The sequence below is a fragment of the Lygodium microphyllum genome, chromosome 8, assembly GCF_053477565.2.
Source record: "Lygodium microphyllum isolate KBCC chromosome 8, Lygodium_microphyllum_v1.1.10, whole genome shotgun sequence".
NCBI lineage: Eukaryota > Viridiplantae > Streptophyta > Polypodiopsida > Schizaeales > Lygodiaceae > Lygodium > Lygodium microphyllum.
Genome location: NC_141142.1, coordinates 13400382 through 13418426, shown reverse-complemented (window position 1 = coordinate 13418426; position 18045 = coordinate 13400382). Strand labels below are relative to the sequence as shown.

The 18045-nt window shown below is 43.3% G+C and overlaps 1 protein-coding gene across 6 annotated transcripts in view; it reads left to right on the top strand.

Moving 5' to 3' along the window:
* The window catches only part of LOC148031984 (DNA-directed RNA polymerase IV subunit 1-like), a 221189-nt gene that overhangs the window by 35100 nt on the left and 168044 nt on the right, over positions 1-18045 (top strand). For all 6 annotated transcript variants that reach the window (XM_087682585.1, XM_087682591.1, XM_087682586.1 and 3 more), the window contains one exon: positions 11018-11248. In XM_087682585.1, coding sequence (XP_087538711.1) covers positions 11171-11248 — 78 coding nt within the window. In that variant the 5' untranslated portion in view covers positions 11018-11170. The remainder of the gene's footprint in view (positions 1-11017; positions 11249-18045) is intronic.

Here is an 18045-nt window from a genome sequence, read left to right as displayed (position 1 = left end):
GAAAGCTGCTTGGTATTCAACTTCACATGATGATGTGGCAATAATGGATTGTTTCTTGCTAACCCAAGAGACGCAAGATGATCCGACAAAGAAGCAATTGCCACTAGTGGAGTGATGAGAATCATAATCACCAACCCAATCGAATTCACTATAAGCATGTAAGTTTAGTGGTCCCCCTTTGGCATAAAGCAATCCAAGAGTCCTAGTACCTTGCAAGTAAGGGGAAACACGCTTGACAGCTTACCAATGTGACATGAGGGGCTGATACATTATCTGCTCTGGGCTGAAATTGCAAACTGTATGTGTGGCCTTGTGTTGCATAGGTAAATAAGACATTCAACTGCCCGAGTATATGTATGGATATCAAGCAAGTCAGTGTCATCATGCAATGACAGCTTCAGTTTGGGTTCCATTGGTATATTGTGTCATAATCTCTTTTTGTTGCGCCGCATTGACCTTGTATGGTGGCGTATTGGGCGGACTAGTCCCTGGAATAAGATCTATGGTATGATCTTCAGGCCTCCCAGGGGGTAACTCTCCTGGTAACGAATCTGAGAAGCAGTCATTGAATTTATCCAAGAAAGCCCTTCTACTTTCATCTAGTACAAACACATTACTGTCAACTTCATTAACTTGCTTTGCAAAAACCAAGTACGCAGAAATATGATTTTTCATTACAGAAGTAATTGCAGAAGCAGAAACAACTAGGGTAGACTCTCCTTTAAGCTTCACATCTAAAGCTTGCAATCTTGTAAGCCAAACCTCTCAAGAATTTTACCAATGTATCTCGAGTGTGACAGTTCGATGCCTCTAGTATCATGAATGAATTGAATGCCCAAGTAATAATGCAAAGGACCCAAATTTGACATCTCAAAAGTCTGTTGCAAATTTTGTTTGAATTCTGAAATCTGATCAGCATGTGTCCTTGCAAGCAAAAGATCATCAAAATATAGACATATGACCAGCAAGGATCCCCCCTCTTTACATACGTAAAGGGTAGACTTTGATGAGTTGTTTATGAATCCTTGGCTGAGTAAAAAAGCATCAATCTTTGCATACCAAGTTCGAGGAGCTTGTTTCAAATCATATTAAGCCTTTTTCAGCTTGCAGACCAAGTGTTCGGATCCCTGAACTGCAAAACCAATGGGCTTCTGTAGATACACTTCTTCTTGAAGTTCTCCATGTAAAAATGTAGTCTTTATATCAAGTTGATGCACAATCCATCCATAATGGGTAGCCAAAGCAACCATGGACCTAATGGTAGTCATGTAGGATGTAGGAGCAAATGTCTCCTCATACTCAATGCCTTTCTTTTGTGCGTAGCCCTTGGCCACAAGCCTGGCCTTATATTTGTCAATGGATCCATCTACATTCCTTTTCAGCTTATAGACTCACTTTGTACCAATGGCTTTCTTCTCAATAGGCAAAGACACTAAATCCCATGTTTGATTCTTTATGATAGAATCAAACTCAGCTTGCATTGCTGCCATCCAATGCACACTATGTTGTGCATCCTCAAAACATTCAGGCTCCTCATCATCGTATGTACTTGCTGCCATAACAAACTCCATGGTATGTGCACCATCGTGCATATGAGCTTGCCTTCTAGTACGACCGGCAACAGGAGCATCCAAATGGCTATCTTTCACAGTCTGCAAATACCATCTAGGCATTTGACTAGTCTCATAACTATATACAAGCTCTTGCTGAATTTCAAATTCAGCACTTTGCTGAATACTCAGATCAGCCATGGACTGATTTTTTGCATTACCCAATGGAGCAGCTAGTTGAACATTAAGTTCACTTGTTGAAGCTCTGACTCTATCATCGAAAGAAATGGGCAGCAGTCCTTCAAATTCATCATTGGTAGCTTGATATGTGTCAAAACCAGCAATGGATAATTCTGATTTTTCATTGAAAACCACATCCCTATTGACAAATACCTTTTTAGAGACATGATCATATAATCTATATCCTTTGCTCTTAGTGCTATACCCCACAAAAATGCATTTAACAACAGTGTTATCCAACTTCTTCCTAAGTGTCTTAGGAATGTGTGCATATGCAAAACACCCAAAAGTACGAAAATGCCCAATAGAAGGTTTCCGGCTGTACCAAGCCTTAAAAGGTGTGATATTCTTTAATTCCATGGTGGGGCACCTATTCAAGACATGGCAAGCACGCATAACTACTTCCATCCTCCAAAAATTGTGTGGCAAGCTCTTTGCTTTCAGCATACATCTAGCCATTTCCAAGAGTGACCAATTCTTCCTCTGTTCAGCCCCATTCCGCTGTGGAGTGTAAGCAATATTGTGCTGATGAACAATGCCCTTTTGCTTCAAAAAAGAATTCAGCATAGAGGACATATATTCCCTCCCTCGGTCCGAAGGAAGAGAGTCTTTACCCTGCAGCTAGATTGAGTTTCAGCAAGTGCTACAAAAGCCAAAAATGCATCATACAATTTTGACTTTTTCACCAAAGATTAGACCCAGTAGAAATGAGTAAAGTCATCAATGAAAGTGACAAAATAGTAACAGCCACCCAATGAGTTTGTTTGCATAGGGCCACATATATTTGAGTGCACAATCTGTAATCTAGCAATTGCTCTAAAAGCAATATCAAAGGGAAACAAAAAATGATGCATTTTCCTCAAAATACATCCCTTGCATATATGCTCAAGAGATCTCTCCAAGAGAGGTAAACCATCAATCATGTGTGTACGCTACATGCCATAACTCTGCCTATGACATAGCAAGAGTGAGAGTGGACGCTGGATAGACCGATTGATCAATTGAAAAAGCATCCAACTCCTATAACCTATGATATAGAGTGCCTATCAAAACCAAAGTCGTGTGTTAAGAAGAGTGCTAGGGTTTGCACTGAGGATATGCAGAGTGTATGACCACGACAGAAATACAAAGACACAGACACAGACATAGAGGGCAAAACTCAAACCCTAAACGCAAAACTCAAAACTCAAACACAAAAACGCAAAACCCAAAACTCAAACACAAAAACTCAAACACAAACAGAAGAAGGGAGAGAGAGAACACAACTCTGAAGTGAATGAATGCTTAAATGAATGTAAGAGTGTACAATGTGCTCAAGGGCAGAGCAATGTCGGAGTGTGATGTCCACTGAAGACGGATTATAAGTTTGTAACCACCAGTCGGAGTGTAGGAGTGCTGAATAGTGAATGGCAGCAGGCTGGTCATCAAAACGCAGCAGTTTGGAGGCTGGAAATTGGTAAACGCAGCAGTGTACCGCCGATCGGGGGCTGGAAATCGTGCACAGTCTGCTGTAAAAAGCAGGCTGAAACAGTGTTTGAGAGTGTCAAGGCCTGCAATGCTGAAAACGCAGGCTGGGACAGTTTGAAGCAGTTGCCAGTAGCTGAGAGTTGTCGCCTACAGCAATGGACAGGCTGAAGATGATGTGGCTGCAGTCGATGATGGCTAGACAGCAAATAGAGGCGGGCTGTAGGTTGGAAAATGGGCGCCAACAGCAGCAGAGGTTGTGTGGGCTGGTGTAACTTGCAAAACAAGGATCATGGTTGAATGGGGGCAGCCTGTCTATTTATAGATGTGGAAGGGCTCTCCAAAAATTAGGGTTTCCATTGAACTCTCTTGAACCGCTCCCCGTTTTAGGGTTTTACTCTAAAAGAGCATTTTTAGTGTGTTTTGGGGTTGTTTAAGAGGCTAATCAGCAAGTAATGCATATTTTAGCTCAACAATGTGTTCCTTATCTCTCATGATACATCTGTCATCATCAAAGGTGACTTGTAAACCGCACTTGGCCAAAGAAGAAATAGGTAATAAATTCTTCTTTATGCCTAGCACAAACAAGGTATCCTGTAAGTGGAGAATAGAGCCATCAATGGTTGTCAACACCACCTCTCCAATGCCTCTAACAGGGTATGATGCATTGTTGGCACACTATACAGACTTGCCAACTGGGGTAGCAATATCAGAAGCAAACAAATCTCTACAAGATGTGATATGCCTGGAAGCACCATTGTCAAAAAACCATGTGCTCGCATCCTTAGTAGAGCTAAATGCTCTATCAGTCCAAGAAGAGTCATAATTGCATGTGTAAAAACAATAGTCCTTGTCTGCAACAAAGGACGCAAACTCAGTGGCAGTAGAAGGTGCATCAAAAACAGACATCCCTAACTCCTTTTTCTCCTTGGCTATGCGCTTTTTACATTCAATGATGTAGTGTCTTGGCTTCTTGAAATAGTGGCACTTGCCCTTCTTGGCTTGCGTGCCCCCCTGTTTCTTGCTGCCTTGTGAAGTGCTTGATGTCCCAGGACTTTGCGGAGCAATTTTTGCTTGGTTTCCCTTTCCCTTTTGCCTTGTACCATAAAAGCTTGCTCAGAGGCTATAACATCTACACGACTGTTCTTTTGTGTTTTCTCCTCCTTTAAGAGCAAACTGATCAACTAAAGGAAAGTAAGTGGCTGTGGGGAAATCCTCATAGTGAGGCTCAAGGCCAAGTACGAGGGTGGCAATGAATTCAAGGTAGTAGATATCAACTGCGCATCTGAATAATACTCATCTACATTCATAAGCTGCTCACGTAAGTCCTAAATTTTATTTAGATGATTTTGCATAGAATCACCCTCATCCATCTTCACATTCTCAAGCTCTTTCTTCAAGAAAGGGATGCGTGTCTTGTTCTTTCCGGCAAACATCTGCTCTAAGGTCAGCCATGCTTCTCGTGAAGTAGTTGTAGACCAAATGTGAGGGATGATATCGCTGAACTGCCAATGCAATCAGTGACAAAGCCTGTGCATCCTGTGTATCCCATGCCTTTTGTGCTGCTGATCTCTAGAGAAAAGGCTGAGTTGGAGCGGGCTGAACAGGCTGAGTTGCCCGTTGTTCACGTTCTGGAGTAGTAGTAGGAGCCACAACTCCGGGCCTTCTCCGCTGACATAATTCCAAAGATTCTTTGCAATCAGCACATTCTTCATCGTGAAGGACCACAGGGAATAGTTGTTGCCATCCAACCTATCCTGCTTGGATACATATGTAAATACATCACCTCCCTGATTTGCCATGATAAATGTCACTGATCATAGGGCAACAAAGCAATATCTCAAGCTAGACCAACCTGGAAATCTCAAAATTTCTAGAAATTGCAGCAAGTACTTTGCTATTATTAGCAAATTTAATCATACTCTGTCAGAAATTGTCCGAAATGCACGCCGTCCAAGGTGCAATAAGTGTCAACAGCATTGAAAATTCGAAAGCCCCAAACTTTCGTCCCAAAATGCACAAAATCGGTCTATTGCAGACTGACACAGATGTATATTTGTCAATCATTGAGTTGACTGCAAAAGCCCCAAATGTCTGGCCCAAAATGCACAAAATTTCTGCAGTAATTGTGTCCTAGACACGTGCTGGAACTGAGATAGCCTCTAATATGGACTGAGCTGGCGGTCGAGGTGACTAAAGGTGGTGTAGAGTAGGCTATGTCAGTGACTGGCAAGAGGATCTGTGGCAGCTTAGCTGGTGAACTAGAAAGCAGAGACGCAGGTGGCATACAGATGCGGCAAACTAAGCAGGATAGGTGGGCGGCGGCTCATTGCAGGTGGCGTCTTAGGCAGTTGCACTGGCAGCTGGTGGGTGGCTTTGGCGGCAGTGCATAGAGTTGGCGGGCGTTTGTGTTGGTGCAGGCGGTTTGGGTGGGGCTGCAACAGGACTGGGACTAGTGGCAAAACAAGCAGGGGACACTACCGGTGAAGGTGCCGCCTGCTCAAGTGGCGGTCTTGGCGAACTGGGCGCTTTTGGGCAGACGCACTGCCTGTGGGGCGGTGCTGTAAGCGCTGTGGAGTCCTGGCGGTGCTGGCCAGGAGGGCTATGGAGACCCGTGGACCAGCTAGAAGAAGCTGGAGCTGTGAGCTGGTGGCTCAGTTGGCGGTGGAGCTGTTGATGAAGACCAAGGAGCTGTTGATGATGGCCGAGAGGTCAGCTGAGTAGCTGAGCTGAAGCTGAGCTTTGATATCAAATGTGAGAGGAAGTACAGATCGAAGCTCAGCTGAGAGTACAGTTGACAGTGTAGAGTGTGAGCACGACACCCAATGCAATAGTCTGAAGTGTAAGGTGCAAGTACAAAGTACAAACCTTAGGGTTGTAAGAGAGTGTTCACACTCGAAGAGTGTGAAACACAATAAGTGCCTAAAACATGTGTAACATAGGCATATAAAATAAAAGAAATAAATTTGGGGGAAAAAACCTCTCGTATTGAGAGTAAAAAGTGCCCCAATGTCCTATTGAAGATCATCCACACTCCTTTGTGAGCGTAGGCATGAGTCAAACCCAACATGAACGCCACTGCTTGGACCAAGGCCTTAACAACCATGGGTGATGCTCCTAACTCAGCTATGATAATCTCATGTGGGGTTGAGCTCTTCGCTCGTATCATACGTGAGATCATCATGACCAGTGGTCTTTCCGTATGCTCCCGCCCGTCATAGTGTTCCTTTTCTGGTCCATCTTGGTCTCCCAAAGGTTGTCTCCTCATGCTGAAGAGACTTGGACTCCAAATAGCTGCCCCATATAGGAGTGTGGGTGTAAGCAGGGTGTCAAAATGCCATAGTTTGGTGGGCGGTTCGTGAAATTGTACGTGAGTACATTGCCTCTCCAATGCACCTAAGGTTGCATATGCTTTTGCCAAACGAACCTCTGATGTCTCCTCTGCAAGAGAACTAAGGTCCCTTCAATGTGACCCCCCAAATAAACATACTGCTTGACCATCTCCAGTGGCTCTCCATCGAAAGTGAACTGGTGCTCAGCTCTCATCACCCAAGCAGCTGAGGTGTTAAATACCATAACTTTAGTTTTCCGAAGGTTCACCTTAAGGTCTCTATCTCTGCAAAAAGCTGATAATGCATCCAAATGTTTATTTAGTCCCTTAGGTGAGTCAGTTTTTAGTACAATATTGTCTGCATAAAGCAGCAATGGTATCTGCCCTCCAGCTAGGCTGCTGGCTCTGGCCCTACCAGTTCTGTCCACATATTCTGAAATTTCATCTATGTACAGCCCAAATAGTGTCGGTGAAAGTGGGAAGCCTTGTTTCACCGTTTCACCCCAATAGTGCTATTGATTGTTTCTGAGAGGCCCTCAAGTGTCTGTACTCTGCTTGTTATTGTCTCATACAAGGCATAGATTCTCTATTGTAACTCTATTTGCATATCAATGTCTTGCGTTCTTCTCACGGTTCTAGCACGTGGCACTATGTGTGAAAGTCCACAAAACAGCAGTAGATCCTATTAAAACATAAGGGGGTTACTGAAATGTAACTGAATTATAAGGTCCAAAATTTCAATTTAATAAAAGTTTTACCTACATTGTTTCATTTTCTGTGGCCTTGTGCGACATAGTCCATTCACTTTTGCACTGCATACATGGTGTCAAATTGTTTACTGTCAGTGCATTGGTCACCATACGTAAAGAGGTACCAAAATTCTGGTAACATGAACTTGGACCATTTTCTGGGTACTCCTAGAAGAGCCATAATGAACCTGAAGTCAGTGAAGTAGTTGCACACCAAGATCACATCAGCTGTTGACAAGATCTTTGGGTAAATGTTGATTCTCTCTCCAGCATAAACTTCTCCATACCCAATGATGATAAGAGTACATACATGAGCTTGGAGTAACAATATAGAGGGGAGGGGCAGTAGTAGGAAAATAAGATGTTGGCTGCATGTAGGCTCATTGGGCTAGAAAGTTGGGAGAAAGCAGGGTTGGCCGCATGGTAATTGGGCTAGAGAGTTGGGGGGAGGCAGTCTGTTGACGTTTACATTTCTTTGTGGTCCTTTGCTATAGAAATAGCAAAGTAATCAATGATTAAGTTCTATTTAGTGTGATGGTCCTTGTTTTAGCTTTTTGAAGAGCTGAAATCTATTGTATATTGTTTTAAGTGGGAAAAGCCTCAAGCAATCTGGTTTTAGTATTCAATGTGGAAGTCAATGGACGAAATTGAACTTTGATAAGAGGTGCTACGATGTCATAACTTCTTATACAACACGGTTGAACATGTAGGCATCCTCCTCTCTACACCCACTGTAGTTCAAAATGATCTTTTAATGGTGTTGCCATACTCCACCCCACCCCACCAAACTCTATCCTTAGTATTTGGATGAGACCCTTGTATGGCTAATGGCTATTTGATTCATACAGGATGCATGACTTGAAGGAACTTGGGTATCTGGATGTTACCATGTAAGTGAGATGGAAGAAGCGGTCTCAATGAAAGTTGAATTTGGTGGGTAGTTTCTTAAAAAGGCCTTCTAGGGTACTACCGTCAATAGGAGTTATGGTTGGCCAATGCATGTGTTGGTCCCATTAGGTATTCTATTCTCTTGAAGGGTTCCTCCATTGAAATATAGCACACTGCACTTAGCTCCTATGATGTGGTGTGATGCCAATGCCTTGCTTTGTATCATCTTTGGCGGCATAATATTACGTGATCTTGAGATAGATAAATATAAAGATCATAAGTTAGAAATCATATCTGATACTAGTGGCTAGAATATGAGACCTTGCATCTAGCTGCCTACTCTACTCGAGCTAATGTTCCATGCCAATGTGATATTTCCCTTGGTAATTTCTCTCTCACAATAGTTGGTCTTGTGAAGTGTAACGTTCTTCTATGCTTTCTCTTATCCCCTCACCATCCAAGAGTTTGAAAATGCCACTCGTTTAGGGAGGAGGCTTCTTTCTTGTTCAAGAATGTGGCTGTTAACAAGATTGCAGCTTTGAATTTCTTGTCTCTTAGGATGTCTTGTAGAGTTTTGTAAGGGACTATGCAAAGCTTCTTGCCCCCTGCATTAGTTGGTAGCCCACTGCATTATTTTGGGAACTTGCCAAGAGAGTTCACTCTTGAAACTTCCATGTAGCATAGCCAAAGTTCGGCATAGCATAGCTCTAGCAGCACTGCAGATTTGCACCAGTGTGGCCGTAGAAGCCAGGAACAAGTATTTAGCAAGAATATGGGAAAACATGGAAACAACTACGAAGGGTTTTTTACTTTCCAAAGGAGACCCACATTACTTAAGCAGCAATTCTAGCAACAGATGACCGGGTCAAGGGTGGTTACCTTTTTTAGCCAGAGCTTTTACTTTCAGGCAGCTGCTGTAGCAGTTACTCTCTTGGCTTTTACTTTATAGTAAAGACATGACATGGCTAGAGAAGCAGTTATTCGCAGATGGCTACCTCTAGCATCACTCGGCCTCTGAACTTGTGCCTCTTAGTAGATAAGAATGCCTTAGCGGCATATGTAGTCTGTGTGGAGTGAGCAGTAGAGCATCATTGTATAGCTTGTCATGTGCTAAGATTTTACTAAGGTTTTGATGTAGCAAACTCAGATGTAACAGACTGCATTATGCTTCACTTTATTAATGCCTTTCTATTTCTTGCTCATGTTCTGTCCGTTTATGGTTGTCCACATGTCTTGGCTTTGCTTTTGCATTTGTATGCCCCATCACTTGCCTGAGCTTTCCATAATGTGCAAATAATTTCTATTCTCATTTTTCTCCCTTTGCTATTCATTGCATGCAAGGTGGAGAGGGCAAGGTGATGATCTTCATTTTTGGTGGATTAATGTGTGTCACATGTTTTGGCACCCTATAGGAAGAGTTCATGGACAGAATTTTGGGTATATGGTCATTTCCGAGTAAAAGTCTGGTGTGTACAGCACCAAGTTCATGATAGGAGGCTTGACATGATGTGTTTCATGTGGTCTTCCATGAGCGGACCCAAAACCTGAAGTGCATCTTATCATCCAGTGCTGGAATCTACTTGTCATAGTGAGCTATAATTGGGGCCTATCCATGGAGCTTGTGTGGCTATAAGTGTTGCAATGGTGGCTAATTTGCCTACATTGACTTCAAACCAGGATCGTCACATTGGAGGAGGACTACTTCAGGGTGCAATCACTGAGGTACATCCAGTCTTACTTAGGTGGAGTATGCAATGATGCATATTGGGTATTCTTGCAGCTATGCTCTGAGAAAAGGTGTTGGAAATGATATCATTCACAGGTTCCTGGCACAACAAGCCTAATATATGGCCTCAACACTCTATTCTAATTGCTGACTGACCTACTTGTACGTCATCCTAGAGAGTGTGTAGAGTGTGGGACACCTGGTGCTTCATTATTGTACTCTTGATTTCTACAGTGGATGCTTGGTCCTCTGTGCTGTCATTATATGCTGCGTATTGCACTCTAAACAGTCATGCAGTACTTTTCTTATAGCACACTGCAGTCATGTTAGATGGGACTATCTGGTGCTGATTCAGCTGGTACCCCTCACCTTCTTCTATGAGAGCTTACCACACAAAGTGGCCAGCCAGGGATGTAGTTCTCTTTTTTCATTACATGTTTTTCTCCTGTACCCCTTATTCTTTGTAATCAAGACTACCCAAGGTACTACCCTGTGGAGTCAAAATGAATCCTTCAAAGATAGGATGCAGGATTCTCTGATTTTCTCACACAACAATTACTTTATTAAGGTCTATGGCCTTATTTTACATCATCAATTAGTAGATGGCTGAAACACAATCTCAAGAAATCCTGGAAAATTAATTTTCATTGAAGCAAAGGGTCTGTTTTTGAAGGTATTTTTTCTCTATTCTTTGGCTACACCCAAAATTAGACCCCCTGAAAACTTGATTTAGAATGTCAAAGATTTTCTTGGCTAAATTTGCATGAAACAAATTCTTTGAACATGTTTGGCTCTTTGCATCACATCATCATAGACTAGATGAGCTCTGCACATTTCCCATCTGGGATACATTATTGGGCATTACGAACGTGGTTTTGCATTCTTCATAGATTGGCTAGTACTCTTACACTTGCAGCTGTATATTAAGGCAAGGGCATGCCCTATCATTGGGAAATATAAACATACAAACAGACTAAGTAGGATTCACACGATTTTGGAATTGAAAGAACAAAAATGCAGCTGCTTTTTTCAGTCTGACGTTTTTCTTTTTTTTCTTTCCTTGTTCTAGGATAACTTGAGATACTGTTGCCAGTGAGGCGCTTGGATGTTTCTACATATCTGCATTCAAACAAATTTAAAATTTGTGACCTTCCCATCATCAGCAGCTTTGGCTTCTATGTTTGAAGACTCCTAAATTTTTGTGTGCTGACATTAGCCTCCAATGGAATCAAGAAACCACCAGCCACCATTAGCTTACTTGAAGGCAATTGGTTTTGAACTCATGACATCTAAAGAGATTGTATGTTCTCTACTGCCTTCGTGCTGGTCAATTTACAGTTCCTATAGGGCTATAAGTTTCCTAAGTCTATCAAATTTTAAGTTCTTGTCTATCTGCATGAACATGTGCAAATTATTAGATTAATTATACAGTTTATCTGCACAGCATTTGAAATAAAACCATCCTTTCATGAAGCTCTTTACAGTGGTAAAAACATCTTGCAGGCTATTCTATTGGCAGGAATCTCTGGGGGACATTATTTGCAATCACATCTACATTTATTATGTCTGTATGTCACTACTGCACGATCGTGCTTTGTAGGTAATAACAATCTGAGGATAATGGGTAGCTGTTTTATCTTTAAGGCCAGAACCATTCCTTAGATCAGTGCTATAAATTGAAAGCCATAGTACTGAGGTCTGATATTTAAGAGAACCTTTTCACTATTATAAACAAGCGAAATTAAAAATGATTAAAAAAAGAAAGACAAGGTCTTCAAGGGGTGGCTGTAATTGTTCAATCCTTCTCATAGTTACTTGGTGCATTACCATATGGCAAGTGAAGATGCACAGTCAAATATTATGATTTATTGGAGTATTATTTCACACCCTGAGACTGATCATACATGACCCTATAGATTTTGAAACCCTGAGGCTAATCATACATGACCCTACAGATTTTTCTATGAGGATTAAGGATTGCTGAGTGGCATGTTAGGGGCATTTGCTCAAAGCTAACTATTAGAGGGTGTTTGGATAGTATTTGGTGAAACTTGAGACCTTTTTTGTGGAGTGGAGCATAAATAATAGGACAATCTTGTGCCACAGAGATTCATTTCAAATGATTAAAAACAAGATCGTCATTGGTTGGCTATAATTGTCCACAATATTCCATATGGCGACTGCAGATGCACAATATTCCAGTCAAATATTATTACTTATTGGAGCATTATTTCATACCCTGGGGCTGACCGTACATGACCTACAGAGTTTGCTATAAGGATTGCTGAGTGGAATAATAAGGTTATTTGCTCTTAAGTACAACAGGTTGTTTGGATAGCATTTACTGAAAATTGAGACGTTTATTGTGTTGTGGAACATAATCAAGAAGGTTTTGCTGGACAAGCATAATGGTCATGATTGCTTTTTGGCCACAGTGGTACCCTTCAATAGTTGTGTAGGATGTCCATGGATGATTTCTTGTGATAGAAGTTATTTATAAGGACGAGTCTTTGTGGGTGATGGGTAAATATGCATCTACTGAGGTTGTGCCTCATCATAGTTGTGGCTGGATTTGCAATGTTTGTGTTATGGGAAAAACATGGGTTGGTTGCAGGCGAGTTTAGTATTTGTGAAACGCATTGCAAAGCATGCTCTTCCCATTTGGAAAAATCACTTTCTAGGGTCTGACTTTGCAGTGTAGACAGAGGATCAGACTTTGTGCTAAATTTCTTATCCATGTTTCCTTTTCAGAAGGTGCATTTGGAGGTTTAGAAAAATGTTGTGGCTGATGTATTATCAAGGAAAGCTTGTTTTTGAAACAATGCCTATTGCTTATTATCAAGAATTGGGTGAAATGAAGGCATAATATGCTCAAAATGAGAATTTTATCAGGATGTATAATTAGTTGTCAGATGCTTAGTGACATGAGCACTACTCTCTCAAAGATGGTCTTCTTTTGATACATGGTTGCCATGATTTTTGCAGTATGAATATGCTTGTCAAATGTTTGTTCAGTTAAGAATTCCCTAAATATAATGGTGACAGATTCTTTGAGGATCATTGGATTGAGTGTGGACTTTAATAAAGATATGCTACTCTTTGTTGAACTTCTCTCTAAAAGTACTATTGCTGCCCATGAACCAATTTTTGTGTTGGTTCAAAACATAGTTACTTGAAACTCCCTGAAACTCCACTTTTGTGCTGTTTCAACATTCCTGTTTTCATTCTATTCCCAAATTTGCTTCTTCCTTTCTTATCCGGATAGTTACTAGAAACTCCCCAAACTCCAAAGTCTTGCTGTTTGCATTTTCCTTCCCATTTCTTCTTCTCTTTTGGTTTCTTTGTTTGCCATAACTATGGTTCAAACTCAAGTTTCAAAAGATGAGAGCCTTTGGATCAGAGGGAGATATTACTGTCAGGAGTAGTGGAGGAGGTCTTATTGCATATTTTGCAGGATAAAAGTTGTGACTTGGATGTTGTGAGATTGACGAATTCAACCCATGCACAAATCAGACAAGGGAAATCAAACCACAAGTGCACACCATCATGTGCGCAAAACCACAGACTCAACATGCATGCATGTACTCTAGTTTTTCTGGTGGGAAAATATTGCATTGATTGTCAATGTACACAATTGGTGTATGCTTTAGATCAGTGCAGCCAAGAAATCTGAAAACTACTCATCAAAACAGATCATACTGATGTCTATCAAATATTGAGTGACAAGATTGTGTATGTGTAGCCATTAGAAGTGATAATGGCTACAAGTGATAGTCTCAAAGATGGCCAAGTTGTGAAGTTTCCATGTTGTCCAATGTGTCGGAGGTACACTTAGGAAAGCAAAGTGGCACAAGGCATCGAGCCAATTGGGAATGATCCAATTGGCATCGAGCCAAGTTGTGAAGTTTCCATGTTGTCCAATGTGTCGGAGGTACACTTAGGAAAGCAAAGTGGCACAAGGCATCAAGCCAATTGGGAACGATCCAAAGAGCCCAAATAGCTTGTTGGATCCAAAAAATGGAAAATTAGTCAAAGAGGACACCCGATGAATAAGATCTTGCAAATGGGGATAACCCCAAAAAATGTATGGAATAGAAGCACTATATCTATGAAAAGTAGTAGGAGAAATTGTTCTTATGGCAAACATACAACTGAAAGGAACAATGTTATAAGATCCGAGATACACGCTCGACCTTCTTATCTACTTGAAAGATATATGGTGAATATTATGCTGGCGCAAAGAGAAAATAGATGAGAGAAAAGAAAGATGTAGAGAGAGAGAGAGAGAGAGAGAGAGAGAGAGAGAGAGAGAGAGAGAGAGAGAGAGAGAGGGAGGGAGGGAGGGAGGGAGGGAGGGAGGGAGGGAGGGAGGGAGTTCTCAGTTGCACGGAGTCAGATTTGCAGTCACTAGACTGGCAGGGAAGGGTTGTTCCCTGTGGTTCCATTGTCAGGCATCTTGGGTATCCTTTGGGTGTAGATGTTCGGCCGAAGCAACTGCTAGAGTGGATTTCAGAGAAACTGACAGCTAAGTTTCTGTATTGGAAATCACAGGCTTGGTCTTTCCATGTTCGCCTCAAAGTGGCTCAGACAATTATGTTGCCAATGCTCACATATTTCTTGCCATTGCTGCCTTGGACTACTACTACATTGAATGCTCTTACTCAGTACATTTGTTTCATGTTATGGAAGAAGGACTCCTTGCATGCAGGCATTTCATGGATTTCTTGGTCTCATGCATGTACCCCCAAACGCATGGGTGGTGGGGCTATTTTGGATGCCAAAAGTCATATGCTGGCTCTCCGTTGGTCTCTTTTTTGCGCCATGTGCTTGGATCATCACCCGTGGGTCGTTATAGGCCATTACTTTCTTGAGGATCACGGGCTTGTGCATGGTAATACCCAAATTCGGAGTTCTTGGTGGCATGTTCTTAATGCGGACTCGCAGTTTTCTAGTCCTTCATCATCTCTGCTTGCTCATTTGGTATGTTCTTGGAAACTGGTCCTCCAGAAGGCTTAGTGGCATCCAGCGGAGGACCGCTTAGCTACTAACTCTTTTCAACTGGAATTGTTGGTAGCCTGGTGGTTACTTTCTTGGGAAGGCAAACATGAGCTCAGACCAAAATTTAACCGCATGGCACGTTTGGGCTTGACTTCAGTTTTGCAGATGCCACCCTTGCCAGTCGCAATGTGTTGATATCGTTTCGTATAGCCAGGAGGCTTTTCAGGATCCCTCGTGGATATCGTGATTTATGGGGACAGCTTTTGATGATGCTCTAGAGCAGACAATCCTTTCCTGCCCTTGCTTCGAATCGTCCCTGGCAGGATTGGGACCTTGCAGGTCGCCTGAATTTGGAAAAGGCCTCATCTAACCAGGTGTATCATCTTCTGATTAACAATCATCAATGGCTGGTTACTAAAGCCAATACTGTATGGGGATTGTGTAAATCTAGGTCATGGTGGAAGGCAACTGTGATGGAGGGTTGGATAAACAAGACTCCTTTCAAATGCAAGGTCTTTCTTTGGTGGGTCATGATCGGTGGTCTTCCGCTTGCTTCAGCCCTTTCAAAGCGTTGAATCTCTAATGGCAATTGTTTCTTTTGCACCACCAGTGTGGAATCGGCCCGTCATTGATTTATTTCTTGCCCTCTTGCCAAGAAAATCTGGTCACTCTTGTCAGCAGTTTGGAGAGCAGTGGTTGGCTTGTCGCTAAGCCCTTTTGACTGGGTTTTTGCGTGGCCCAAATACCCCACACCGGCTCAACCACATATGAAGATATTGTTTCACTTTCTTAGATACTGGGGCTGTTGGCACAATTGGATCATTCGGAATGCTTTTCTTTTTGATTCAGCCTGTAATGTTCAGGGACATATTGCTAGGCTTAAAGGTCTACTGCATTGGCAAATAGATCTCATTCGGCACTCTGACTTACTTCCTAGGGAGGACTTACTTCCCTGGCATATGGCAATTTCATCTGCGTCGTTGCCATGACTTTTTGTAATTCTGTTGGAGTTTAGTGTTTTAGTGAGCCAGAGAGATTACACGCGATGGCCTAGAGCCATCGTGTATCTTGTAACCATGTCAACTTGTACCTTTTTTTCGTAATTAATACAATTACCCTTTTGAGAGAGAGAGAGAGAGAGAGAGAGAGAGAGAGAGAGAGGTGGCGTTCGACAGTTTCTTGCCATTTGTTTAGTCTATTTGTGACTCTTGGAGAGAGAGAGAGAGAGAGAGAGAGAGAGAGAGAGAGAGAGAGAGAGAGAGAGAAGGATTTGCTTCCTTGGCATATGGCAATTGCCTCTGGGTCGTTGCCATGATTCGTGTAACTTTTTAGTGCATTACTACTGGGATTTTTCCCATGTTGGCCTAGGGCCCTCGTGCCTCTTGTAATCAGAAAGAGAGAGAGCGAGCGAGAGAACTTTTTTACTTGATGGCTTAGTGTCATCAACTATCTTGTAATCAAGTAATCTTGTATTTTTCATAATTAATACAATTATCTTTTACGAAAGAGAGAGAGAGAGAGAGAGAGAGAGAGAGAGAGAGAGAGAGAGAGAGAGAGAGAGAGAGAGAGATGATATATTTAAGAGAGATTTAGAGAGAGAGAGAAGAGAAGAGATCGCGATGGAGGACCGTCGTGCCCTGTCCGTGACCTACCTGTGGACGCCCGGTTCCTGAGCCGCCGAAATTGCTGCTTCCTACCGCGGACGTCGACCTGAGCCGCCGCGTTATCGCCTCCTGCTGCCAGACGTTGACCTCAGCCGCCGCGTTCTCGACTCCTGCTGCCGGACGTCGACCTGAGCCGCTGCGTTCTCGCCTCCTGCTGCCGGACGTCGACCTGCTCGCGGGCGCCTACCTGTGGCTGGTTGCAAGTCGCTGCGGACGCCCGTACCTGCACATTCTGCCTCGTTCCTGCTTCGTTTCCTGCCTTCCCGCCTTCTGCCTTGGCCATTCGCCGTCTGCCCAGATCGGAACCCTACTGTGCGAGCGTGCCTCACTGCTCTGCGTCTTGCCTGACGTCTCCCCTTAGCCTCGTGCACAGGTCGTTCTACCCTGCTGTTGTCTGTCCTCTCGACCCGTGCTGCCTCCCTGCGTGCGACCTTCCGTCTCTGTTCCGCGCGCGCGAGAGAGAGAGAGAGAGAGAGAGAGAGAGAGAGAGAGAGAGAGAGAGAGAGAGAGAGAGAGAGAGAGAGAGAGAGAGAGAGAGAGAGAGAGAGAGAGAGAGAGAGAGAGAGAGAGAGAGAGAGAGAGAGCGGGCAACACCAGAAGACAGCAGTATGGCTGGCCTGGATATGGATTTTCTCGACCGGACGGTGGCAGCCCTTGGCCCTGATTCCGATACCGAGGAGCCGGAGGATATGGTGCCCTGCACGGAGGAGATGCCTCCAGGCTCTGAACTGCCGCCTGCGGGTAAACGTTCCAAGCATACTCCTGACGAGCCAATGGGTCCTCAGGACCGTTCCTATGCGCAGGTTGCCTCTGATCCTGTGGATTCGCAGGAGATAGATTGGGAGCATTTGCTGGACTTCGCCAATACTCTGCTTGGCGACTATGTCCAGCACAACAATGAAACTTTTTCGGATGCGGGAACTGATGATGTGCTGGAAGCCATGGTGGAGCCGAAATCAGTCTTGCGGTCCTTCTCAGTCTTTTATGACCGTGCAGTCATACTTTTCTTCACTGGCAGAATCCCCGTGCTTTCACATATTCGCCAGTGGATGCATCATCTATTGCAAGGGGAATGTGTTGAGGAGATCTTTCTTGGACCTCGCGGCTTTTATGAGGTACTGTTGAAATTAGAAACCCATCGCGCTGAACTCCTGTCCAAGCTGCCATTATTCTTTGATCGCCGCTTGGTCCATGTTGTACCATGGCGCCCAATGGCCGATTTCCAGCGTCTGCTTCAACGCGAATGCCCGGTATGGGTGGAAGTGGAAAATTGTCCGGCAGTTTATTGGCCATTGTTGAAGGATGCGATGGCCGTTGTGGGCACAGTGCTGGTGCCCCTAAGCCTCGGGGCTATGAATCGCAACCGTCTATGCATGTTATGGGACATAGCCAGGAAAAGGCCTGCGTGGCTTCGCCTCAATTGTTCTGGCATGCA